The sequence below is a fragment of the Benincasa hispida genome, chromosome 7 (genome assembly GCF_027475165.1).
Source record: "Benincasa hispida cultivar pf3 chromosome 7, pf3_genome.v1.1, whole genome shotgun sequence".
Taxonomy (NCBI): domain Eukaryota; kingdom Viridiplantae; phylum Streptophyta; class Magnoliopsida; order Cucurbitales; family Cucurbitaceae; genus Benincasa; species Benincasa hispida.
The window spans coordinates 41,064,476-41,077,466 of record NC_143484.1 but is presented as its reverse complement, the minus strand read 5'-3'; the positions used below and the strand labels follow the sequence as shown (position 1 = coordinate 41,077,466).

General features: G+C 37.3%; 1 protein-coding gene across 1 annotated transcript; it reads right to left on the bottom strand.

Annotated features, from left to right (window-relative positions):
• Positions 1–12,485: 12,485 nt before the first annotated feature.
• On the bottom strand, positions 12,486–12,956 carry LOC150035165 (uncharacterized). The gene has a single exon (XM_090315254.1). The coding sequence runs from the start codon at positions 12,954–12,956 to the stop codon at positions 12,486–12,488; it is 471 nt and encodes a 156-aa protein (XP_090171380.1).
• Positions 12,957–12,991: the final 35 nt, after the last annotated feature.

The window sequence follows — 12,991 nt, the reverse complement described above, 5'->3', positions numbered from 1 at the left end:
GTTCTGTAACCTTTTTCCAGTAAAAGGTCATTTGGTCATCTTGCTTTTGAGGCATGATTCACATATCAACAAAGAGTTTTCTTCTAAACTCGTTAGAAGTCCATTTTTCACCAACGTCTCAATCCTATTGAGGTTGATGTGACCTAACCTAAGATGCCAAAGATGGGCGTTTTCCTTTGGACAAACCTTTGGTCTTTTAGCCATTGTTGCTGTACTGAACATTTCAGTATTAAACAAGGCTTTTATGACTAACGACCTTAGTACATATAAGTTATTTTCCATTGAACCATAACCAATCTCCATTCCATTCTTGAAAATAAACACTTTATTCTCATAAAGAAGATGGTGTATCCTTGTTCAATGAGACAAAAAACCGAGATTAAGTTCCTCTTAATATGAGGAACTACAAAAACATTATCTAGTAACAAATAACGTTTCTTGTCAACAAATAAATTCAGCCTGCCTACAGCAACAGTTGAAACAACCTCACCAGTACCGACTTGAAGAGTCATCTCTTCCTATGGCAACGTTTGCCAGGAGCTGAATCCTTGGTAAGAGGAACTGACATGATTGGTAGCACCTGAATCAAGGATCCAGGCAGAATCATCACTCTGCCAGACATGTCTCCAAGACCAATAAATCATTTTTACTTTCTTGTCTCCTCTTTTGGAGAGTAGTGGGATGGAGGTCGTTTGCCATGAAATTCGTTTCACACGATTCTTTCCACTGTAAATAATCGGTCATTTTTGAAAGCTTTAAACGGAAATACTAACGAATTGCTGAAAAGGAAAAAAAAAAAAAAACACATTCACCTATGTTAGGTTTTAAGCAAATACCTGTTGTAAAACAAAACAACATTCAATAAGGTTTTAGCAAAACTAACATGAACCCCGTGTGACATCTAGTTTTGCAATGACGCTTCAAAGGTTTAGGACAAAAGCTGCCGAAGGGAGGTCAGTTATCCCTCCTCTGAATTGAGAAATTCTCAACCAGTCATTAATACCAGGACAACTCTTGTTCCTATAACAACAAGCCATCATTGATTTGACCATGAGATCATTAACTTACTTAACAATCTTCCGTAAGTGTGACCCACCGTTTTAAGCCCTAGAGGTCCGTCCCAAAAGGCCAATCCAAAGGAAAAAAATCCGATTGGGGTAAAACCTAAAGCGACCCTATCCATTTCTGGAGTTCTCCTTGATATTGACCAATTGCACAAAACCCATTTGAAGGGGGCCGCTCCGAAGGCGACACGAGGACGTACAGAATGATCTCACGGTGTGAACCAATGACAGAGACCATAGGACATGTTGACGCACACTCTTTACCCACTTACTATAAATACTCTCTCTATCCACCTTGATATTGACTCATGCAAACACCATCCGAAGGGGGATGCATCCTGGGCATCTCAAGGCCAAGCATGAATCTCACAGTGTGAACATACAGGGAGAAACATGAGTGGAATCATAGGCATATCTGATATGCCTCTTCCTCCCACTAAGTATTTTATAACCTAGGGTTTAGTTTACTTAGAAAAAAACACGGCTAAGGATTTTAACTAAGTGACTTTTAGGTTTTCCCAAGAGTAACTTTTACCTTGGATAGTTGAACAACTTTTGATCATCATCCATTAAACTCTTTAACGGAGTCTTTGACCAAAACTTCGCATGCTTGTTGAAAATCTATTTAATTCACCTTTCCAGATAGGTTCCCAAGTAGGGGTGTTACGTTTCCGTCAACTTAAGAACCCCAACCTAGCCAAAACTCACCTTAGACAAAAGGTCCCTTATAGATAGGTTTAAAACAAATTTAATCATTTATTCAACCAATCTAATCCTATTAAACCGATTTTAAAAGATTAATCTAGGTTACTAAACTCTTTAGAACCATTTAAACTTAGGTCTATCTCAATCGAATTTTAAAACCCTTTTAAAAACTTGAGTTCACCCTAAGTCCACATGCAGCTTTGAATTATTGATTTTAGGTCTAATTTCCATTATAAGAATTATAAACGGAAACAACCACCACAATGCGAAGCTAACACATGCAAGGCATTCATAACGATTATAAACAGCCTAAGTGTTATGCTCAATGCATTGTCCATTCATTTCTACTTCTTTTATATAACACTTATACAAAACAATAATGAAACAAGCAAAACATGCTTCTATTTACTCTTAGACTATAACAATTATAATAAAAGGATGATGCATGATAATGCTCAATGCATGCAAAATATAACTCTTACATTTCATGATGCATGCACATTCTTTCAAGTAATTTCTTCATGCAATATTATAACATTTATAATACATGATGCATGAATAATTGCATAACCTAAGGTGGGTTTTAACTATATGACAAACACTTTGGCATATAAGTATCATACACCACATGTATAAGCAATAAGAGTTGATGAACCGAGTAAAATTTCCTTAAAACACAAAAAGGAAAGGTAACATTATAAAGACAAGGAGTCTCTGGTTCAATCAGGACACTAATCCGAACAATCTCCCACTTGTCCTAATGACTCGAGAGACTAATGTACAATACAATATAAACATGTACAATATGCAATAAACTAGGGCATATCCCAGTATCAATATATAATAGTCAGTTTCTCTGATACCAATTGAAGGAAATCGGAACTGAGATTTCCATGAGCAGTGGAACAAGACTATTCCAAATTATAATCATGAATGAACATATAATTTATAGTAGAATACAAACAAGCGGTTATGCAAATAATTCCAGAAATTACAGCATGAATAACAAATGTACAGAGGGAAAAACTGTTCGAACAAATGTAGTAGCGTCTCCATGCTCCGTTTTGTACTCTGATCGAACAACAGCAACCACGAATGCTCGATCTACACGAACGCGACACCGTAATGTACACAGCATGAACACTTTGCACTCGTCCTCAACGATCTCCTTGGTTTGAAAGACCTCCAGAAAACCTCAACGATGTCGAGTTAAGTCTGACACCACCAATAAGGCGACCTTGGTATTCTTGGTATGAGGCAGACAAACGGAGGAAACAATGATCGCGTACACGACTGGGCAAGTGGGAGATGGCAGAGACCTATCGTATAGGTCGATGCCCAATCGTTTAGATAAAGCTATGTGATCGTCTGGCAAAAGCTATGTGATTGTTTAGTCTATCGTTTAGCTCGGTTTGTTGCCTACAGACTCTACACGATCATTTACCTTGTGCCAGCGATCGTCTAGCAAAGCTATGCGATCGTTTAGTAAACCCTGCACGATCGTTTAGCTCACACCTGCACGATTGTTTAGCTCCCCCAGCCATCCTTTAGTAAATCCGTATTTACTTGACGACTTACATGAGTTTCTTTGCGCCGAGAGAAAACTCAAAACTTTTTCAATCTTTTGTGAAACTTCATTTTCAAATAGGAAAACCAATTTTCCTTTTAAACTCACGGTTACCATGATCCAATAACCACCCACTACTTTGATTATTTTAAAAAAAAAGTATTAATTATCTAATAATTAATATTATTATAAATATAAATGATAACCAACTTATCATACTATATTTATAATATATAGTTTTAATATTTCATCTCATAAAACATATAAACCATAGTTCTTTTTCTATTCCATGGTACTTAAAGTAAATCTTATTTACATAAATCCTACACTAGATGTATCTTATACATCATATCGATTATATCATATATAATCAAAATACCTCTTGTCAATTTGAACATTTCAAATCAACACCAATAACTGATCCTCAACTGAATCCAAGCTACCAAGGGGACCTTATGGACCTATAGCTCCGAAGCTTCAACAGGACGTGAATAACTAACTAAACTCTTTAGTCACGGGATCCACCATTCGTTAACTGCCAGACACTTCACTAAAGACCGATAGCTGAACTCATCTTACCACAGATATATTATGTGTCCATCTTAACCAATCAGCAGTGCGACAACTCTTCACAGATCGCTCGTAAGGACAGCTGGGCCAATAACCATTATGCCCCTGTAGTTATATATGTCTCCTTAAGTACCACTGATCCCTCTAATGAACATAAGTTATAGTCCTACTATGACTGAGTCTTCTCTTCCAAAGAGAAGCTATTGGCCACTTTGTTCAAGCCCCGGAATTAGCCCTTAAGGGATCAATATCTTTACTTATCCCTGCTTCGGGAAGGGAGTGAATTCCATCTTGTGGATTGAGTTTCCAGCTCCAGATCAGATAAGTCCCCAAAAAGGTAGGCATGTTGAGTTGGCAATCTGGCCACTCTTACCCATACTAATCATAGGATCGCCCTCAAAGGCAGAAGTTTCCAAAACACTCAGGATAGAGGTCATGTCACCTATGGTCTTTTAGGTGAGATGCAAGTCTCTAGTATCAATGGCATTATATACAGAGTCTAGTCATCTCGTGATTCAGGTCTTATACAAACTCTTTATATAGGACAGCCCCGCTCCACGTCTCCACATGAATAGTCAGGATCTACCATCTGTAGTAGTTTACAACACTTGCAAACCTCTACAAAGCGGGCTGTATCCGCAGTGTCACCAGGATCAGGTATCCCATTTTAATCTTTATACTACAGATTGATTTAGGTTATCACTTAAGGCATGATCCACTTATATATCACATATACATGCTTAAGTTCACATAAGATAACCAAGGAGTTTTTTCTATTGGATATGAGTAAATGCCAGAATTAAATAACATTTATTTTATTCATTGAACAATGTGTATCTTTACAAAACAACGAGACTCCGAGAGAATTAGGACACTAATTCCAACAACAACTTCTCTTTGGAAGAGAAGAATTAGTCATAGTAGGACTATGACTTATGTTCATTAGAGGGATCAGTGGTACTTAAGGAGACAAATGTAACTATAGTGGCATAACGGTTATTGGCCCAGTTGTACTTCCGAGTGATCTGTGAAGGGTTGTCGCATTGCTCATTGGTTAAGATGGACACATAATATATCTGTGGTAAGGAGAGTTCAACTGTCGGTTTTTAGTGGAGTGCCTGGTGATGCGTTATTTTTTTTTAGTTGAAATATGGATGATATGCGTTGATGGATTACGTTGTGCACTCAAGTTTCCCCAGCGAAATTCAAGTGTATATTCCTCTGAGTTTCTTGGTAAGTCCAGGGTCGAACACAGAGACTTGTGAAAATTGATTGCGTTGATAATTTTTTTTATGAAAACTTTACGGTAACCGAGAAAATAATTAAATTATTTGGTTGTTGATTGCGTTGATTAAAAAGAAATGAATAAATGCGGCAGATTTGAGAAATGAAAGTTGTGTTAATAGATGCAATGAGTATGCGATGAACGAGTTGAGAAGATTTTTTAGCTAGAGTTACTTGGAATTGCGTCAGACCTTGCGATTATGTTACTACCATGCACAACAAGTCATTTTCCAGTGTAAATGCGATGCTCCTAAGTCTAGGACGCATGTGTTGAATGCAAAATGTCCATAGAGCTTATCCCTAAGTCTTTACTCTTGTCCTATGCATTGATGCAAAATGCATGAAAGCAAGATGACCACATACAATCATATCTTATTGCTAAGATGCATGCGATGCGTTAATAACAAATAGTGCTCATTCCTAAGCACCTATCTCTCATTTATGCATTCTAATCTGGTTCTTCCAAACCTAGATTCTGACCTGACCTTACCAAGTCTAGATCCTGTCTTTAGACTACCCTCCCGAGTATCTCTAATAGACGAATGAAGCATACATAAATAAGATAATAGCAAAGATGAAGATTCCCTCGTTATACTAGCTACTACTTCTCAACCCATTCAACTAATTTAGCTACTAATGCATAAATAACAGAGAGTGAACAAATATAGAGAAAGACATTCCATTCTTATAATTGAGTTGAGTACAAAATGACAATGAAAAGTAAAGGTAGAGAGCCTGGTAGCAATTCCTTGCTGACCGAGGCTTTTTACACTGAATCTTTATTTTGATCTACGAATGTTCCCGCTTCCGCAGGCGTCGGCCCTCTCTCTGTCTTGGAGCTTTCGGTGCTTTCCCAAGCTTACCGGAACGATCTACCGGCACACCTTCTTCCTCGCGTCTGCCATAAAATGAAAGAAAACTATGGACAGAGGCGTGAACTTGTGAAATGATGAAGTAATTGACTACTTTACCCTTTCTCTGAAGAATGCACTTGGTATTTATAGAGTTTCCATGGTGAAAGGTGGTTTCTCTCTCCCGGTTATACAGATAGGACAGCTTTAATCCTGATTGATGCGCTGGATAATTGTCAGCGATAAAGCTGAATGTACTTCGTGACTGTTATTGGCTGTCAACTTAATTTGGATCCGACTACCGTCATCTTTCTATCCCATCGCTCTTAATTATCCTTTCACCCGGAGGCACCCACCATGTTGTGCTGACCAGGTTGAGGTGATTTTTCTTGGGCTAATGTTTGCAAGCATGATCATCGCAAAGTCTTGCGGTGAAGTTGTGCTCGACCAATGTATTCCTATGATCGCAATCTCTACATTGCGTTAACGCATATTCTGCACAAAAATGTAAAGTTCAACTCTAATGCGTTGGACGTATGCGACCACAATATTATAGAATTTATGCTTAATTGACGCAATTTAACATATTTCATCAACGCTATCCAACATTGTTTAAGAACTTAGTACTATGATAACGTGCATTTCTGCCCGTTATCACTGGCAATTAACGGATGGTGGATCCCATGGTTAAAAAGTTTAGACAGTTATTCACGTACCGTTGGAGCTTCGAGCTACAGTCCATAAGGTCCCCTTAGTAGCTCAATGGATTCAGTTGAGGATCAATTTTTGGTGTTGATTTGAAATGTTCAAATTGACAAGAGGTATTTTGATTATATATGATATAATCGGTATGATGTATAAGATACATCTAAGGGAGGATTGATGTAAATGAGATTTACATTAAGTACCATGGAATAAAAAAGAACTATGGTTTATATGTTTCATGAGATGAAATATTAAAACTATAGGTTATAAATATAGTAAGATAAGTTGGTTATCATTTATATTTATAATAATATTAATTATTGGATAATTAATTCTTTTTCTTTAATAACCAAGTGAGTGGGTGGCTATTGAATTCATGGTAACCGTGAGTTTAAAAGGAAAGTGGTTTCCTATTTTCAAAAAGGAAGTTTTACAAAAGGTTGATAAAAGTTTTTGAGATTTTTCTCTCCGCGCAAAGGATCTCACGGTAGTCGTCAAGTAAATAAGGATTTACTAAACGACGGCTGGGCGAGCTAAACGATCGTGCAGTATTTACTAAACGATCGCATAGTTTTGCTAGACGATCGCTTACCTTAAGTAAATGATCGTGTAGAGTCTGTAAGCGATAAACCGAGATAAACGATGAGTTAAACGATCACATAGCTTTTGCTAGACAATCGCATAGCTTTATCTGAACGATTGGTCATCGACATATACGATAGGTCTTTGCCATCTCCCACTTGCTCAGTCATGTACACGATCTTTCATTTTATTTGTATAACCGCTTGTTTGAAGTCGATTGTAAATGTATGTTCATTCATGATTGTGATTTGGAATTATCTTTCTTCTGCTACTCATGGAAATCTCGAAACCAATTTCCTTCATTGATCACTCACAATAAACAAAAAAAATTCCACTAGTCCCCAGTAACAACACCAAAAACTTGATTGAATAAATGTGTATGAGTGATGGGAATGATAATAAATATGGTCTAAGCACAAGCACGCCTTGATGATTAAGTAATAAACCCAAAGTATTCCAAATGTTGAATCCCATAGGACTAGATTGCTTTTTAAGTTAATTATGACTATGAATCAATGTGACCGAGGTAACCAAGTAATAGATTAGATGAAAATTAATGAAGGAATCTTAAAAGATGATAAATAACAATAATCGAATGGAGTCAAACAGTGTTTCTGCTTTTCAAGTTTTATAAAAGTGATGTGACCGTACCATACCAAGACAGTAAAGTATGCATAGTAAAAATTCTACACCTATTTGGTCTGGAGTCTAGTTCCTTGAAGAGTTCTAAGCAACTACTACCAAATGTTTCCTTAGGTACCTGAATCCTAAATTATAAAGTCCAATTTCTTTTCCCTATGGTGTCCCTTATTCTTAAGGCGACGTGACCCTTCTATTCCTAGACTTTTAGTCCTCTATCCCGTTGTGAGATCTATTTATACTCTAGCCTTCTTAGTATTAAAGCTCCACTAAATTGTTAAGTTAAGTAGCCATTTTAATTTACCAATTCTAACTTTAATTTCAACAAAGAGAATGCATGATTCAAGTTGGTGTGGGTGCAACATTACTTAAGCCATAAAAACCCTAGGGCATCCAAATTGTTGAATCCCTAGAAGAATTTAGCTCATGGTAAGTGACAAACTAAGCATCCTTATTAAACAATAAACTATAGCTACAAGATAGTGTTCGATTGGGAAAATAAATAACTATAATGAGTGAGTAAAATGAAAATGCTAGAAAAAGAAAAACAACTCAAGGGGGAATCTTTGGACAAACCCTCAACTCTTTAGTCTTTCCCTAGGGCGATTCCCCTTTCTCAAGGTGGAATCATGCCTTACCACACGGTTTCACAAGTTGAGGGACCTAGAGCCGCTATGTCTTAGATGAACTTTGGTTCTTAAGGCTACTGACTTGAGAAATTGAGAATATGTCCAAAAGAACTGCTGAAAATGGCAGAAATGCTGGGAAGAGAATAATGAATTCGGAGGTGGAGAGTTGTGTTTGAAATGAAGGCCTTCTCCATCTTATATAGGCCCAAAATGGTTGAAGGGTCGAATTCCATGCTCAGAGGGTTTACCAGGTGAAATTGGGGCAACTAGTACGCAGAATTTGATGATCTTGAAAATAAGCATGTGGACAAATATGGATAATGATGAATGTGAATCATACAAGTTCATGTTGCCATAAACTTGATGACTTGGAAAGATGGAGATGAAGTGTGGATGCTGTGTTATGCTTATTTACACTTTATGCGATACTACTTCTAGATGTATGCGTTATTAATGAAATGCTTATAGTATGCTATGCGTTGTCACAAGTTTCCTTGCGCTGAAACCAAGAATAATTCCAACGCAAGTTTCTCGGAGTGATCCGAGGTCAAACTCAGGGATTTCTTAGTTAATGCATTACGTTCATGATATATGCAACCGGGGGTTTTTCAATTAATAAAATTTGTGTTCATACAGGTATTTAAAGTTGCGGTAAAGTAAAGTTGTGTTAATAAAATAAAGTGCGATAAAAGTAAACTAAGCTATTATGATACAAAATATAGGATACATGATACATGATACTGAGATTGGGACTGACTGTGAAGATTATACAAAGGGTCGTGGTATGCGGTGGCAAGTCTTTATGTATGAAACAAAAATAGAAAAGATAACTAATATGAACATCACAAGTTATTAATTGTGTTAAAGACATAACTACGATTCCGCTTTCCCTTGGCATACAGCTCTCGGTGATCGACCGTGTTCCCACATCTCTATAGTGAAACAGGGATGAACGTAATGAACGCAAGGTTGCTTCCATCTCTGGAAGTACTTCTCGCTTTAATTAACGCATTCTTCCAACCTTTTCTCGACAGGAGGAATGACATCTTCACTTCTGCTCTCACAGGTCGTCTAGCATGCTTTAGCTAAACATATTTATTTCCTTAACACAGATTAATTTACTTGTTAGATTCATGCTAATTAGCAAGGGATTAAGAAAACATCGGGGAGAAAGTGAATTACGGATGAATGAAAATAGACAGAAAGATGGAGATGGAAATGATCATAACATTCAATACTAATATTTAGCGTCTGATACATGGTGTGAATGATAGACTAAGAAGATGAATACAATTGATGATAAAGAGATAGAAACAAATACAGAAGTGTGCCAACGTCTTGACACAGATCTGGACGGTGGATTTACTTGCCGGTGTATGGAATGGATGAAGAGAAGAGCTTCCCTCTCAGGCTTGCTCATCTGTTAGAAGTGACCTTGATACAGAGCTTCAACGGCGAGGATTGAAAGGATTTTCCCTGAGACTCACCTCTCAGCCCTGTCTCTTAAATCTTCCCAGATCTTCTCCGATCAGGCTCTTCAGACCAGTCTCTCTCTCAATATACAAATATCAAAATATGCCCGTATGAAGTATATATTCTCAGTGGAATGGTTGGAGCTATTTATCGACTCAGCTTTGACTCTCTGACTTGTGAACCCCACTGTATTGTTATGGCAGCTCCGGAAATGGTGGAGTGAATATTCCTTCTGTTATGCAATCAATCCCTTCAAAAATGCACAACGTTCAGCTGTACACGCGTCAGAATCCTTCGCAATTGCGTTGCTCTTTACATCTTCGATCATTTGCCCGCATGCGGTGTTGATTTTGATTACCGCATGCAGTTGAGATTGCAGCAATCGCTTAGCTCTTGATCGATTGTCGCATGCGCCGTCATTGCATTGATCGTCTATTCATTCCTGAATGATGGGCGCAATGCGACGTAGATATGTTGTTCTTTTTATCTTGAGCCATGAACGCATGTGGTGACTTGATATCCTGCAAAACAGACTTGAAATATTCTTTTCTACCATTGCAATGGTGTCAGTGGATATATTGACGACAATTTATAATTCTTGTATTTCTTAGCTAATTTCTATGAAATTGACGCAACTTTCATTTCTTTTGGCCGCAATATCTAAATAAAATAGTATAAATAACTTGTATTTCTACAAGTTATCACACCCCCAAATTTAGATATATGCTTGTCCTCAAGCATATCTTTTACTAAGGCAATATTGCTCAATTCCTATCCTAAATTTTTGCGTCGATTGGTTGCTCCGAATGCTTCACCTAGGCACATTACTTAACATCGCAATTTCTTTTTATCCTTGAAAATTCATAACAAAGCCCTACTTTATTCTTCTATACTACAAATTTCTGCTAAAAAATGCTTTTCTAGTTTTAAGAAGAATGTTTTCCTCTTTTTGTCAAAACAACTTGATGTGTCTGGATGCAGTGATCAAACTTTGCGTCATTTATTAGAGACTATTGATCATGGTTACACCCTTCGTTTTAGCTTGTTCCCACGGGTGTCATGCGAACATCTAACTACAGTTGTGTGCCAATTTCAATTTTAACTCATAAATTTCAAAGGAGTTGTCTCTTGTTTCTTTTATTTATCTTTCTCATTTTTTCTCTTTTCATATTGCGTTGTTCTTGGAAACCCACCTTCGTTTTGGCTTGCTCCCATGTGTGTCATGCTTACATCCAATTACGAGCAGGCTTCTTTCACAACTTAACTCATATCAGGTTGGGATTGTTTTTGAGGTTTCCTTTGCGCTGACATTGGAGTTTGTATAATTTTTTTTTGGAGATGATGAACGTATTTTTCTTAATGACCGCATCACTTGATCTCATCTGCTCAGACCTTCCCCACCCCTAAATTTAGAGATGCGCAAGGTTCTCATTGCGTTGTTTGGTCAGAATAGACAAACACTTAGACAAAATTTCAAAAAGACGGTTTGAGTAGAGTTTTGAAGGATAAAAGGTAAAGCATTGCTATAACTACGAATTAACTAAGTGTTAGTCAGAAAATACAAAGTGTGGGAAATGTTCCTAAGTATATGCATATTATACATCATGGTAGTGCAATGAATAACGCAAAATAAAAGATCACAAACATCACAAATTTGACAAAGGACGATAAAAAAGAGGCACAGGCATATAGAGAGAATTCCCACTCATTTGTATTGAAATTAACTAAGTATACAAAGAATCAAAGAATTTAGATAAACCTAGAAAAATAATGAATTATAGTTATCTTTTGAATTTGATTTATACGGGTGCATGATTAAAAATTACACCGCGCTTCCATTAACACAAATACATTTTTGCTGAGTACGGGCAACAATGCATGTATTCCTGCAACACACCCCTTAACTCAATGTATTTCTGGAGGACGGACGCACAGTATTTCTACCGGCGCAACACTACCTCAACATAGTGCATTTTTCCTAAGGACGGGCAAAGAACATACACAAGCGCAACACATCCCTCAACGCGATGCATTTGGGTGTGATGGACGAAAAGTGTATCTGTTATCATGGAAAGCACCCATCATCGCGTTATATACCAATTTTTATTTTTATTTTTAATAACGCATGGACTTTGCGGTGTTCAACTTTTCATCCAGTCATTCACAAAAATTTTAAGAACATTGCTACTAATGCATATGAATTAAAGGAATTAAACATGACATGGAAAGACACTAATGAATTAAATTGCAGGAAAATACATAAAGCATTAAAGGCTAATTCTAATAAGTAGTAAATAATGCAATTTAGAAAGCAGTAAAATAAAGCTATAAAGAAAGCAAGTAAACATAGATAGGGATGCTGATTGGAAAAAGTTTTCAGAATTGCCGCAATAGCATCCCTCCCCCCTGCAAGCGATTAATCCTGCTTGTCCAAGTCAATGTTATCCATGAATCGATCCACATCGCCCCCGTAATAAGGCTTAATCCATTGACCATTGAGTTTAAATGCGTTGTTTCTGTCTTCAGTTGTCAGTTCCACTGCGTCGTGGGGAAAGATAGTCTTGATTCGTAATGGCCTAGACCAGCGGGATTTCAACTTCCTTGGAAACAATCGCAAACGTGCGTTAAACAATAGTACCTGTTGACCTTTGATGAATATCCGGTTGTTTATGCAATCTTCATGCCACTTCTTAGTTCTCTCCTTATATTTCTTGGCATTTTCATAGGCATCCCTTCGCCATTCGACTAGCTGGTTCAGTTGTAATTTTTGGACTTTCCCCGCACTTGCTAGATCGAAGTTTAGCTTCTTGCATGCCCACATCGCCTTGTGTTCCAACTTGAGAGGCAAATAACATGCTTTTCCGAAGACCAGGGCATATGGGGACATGCCAATTGGAGTTTTGTAGGCAGTTCTATATGCCC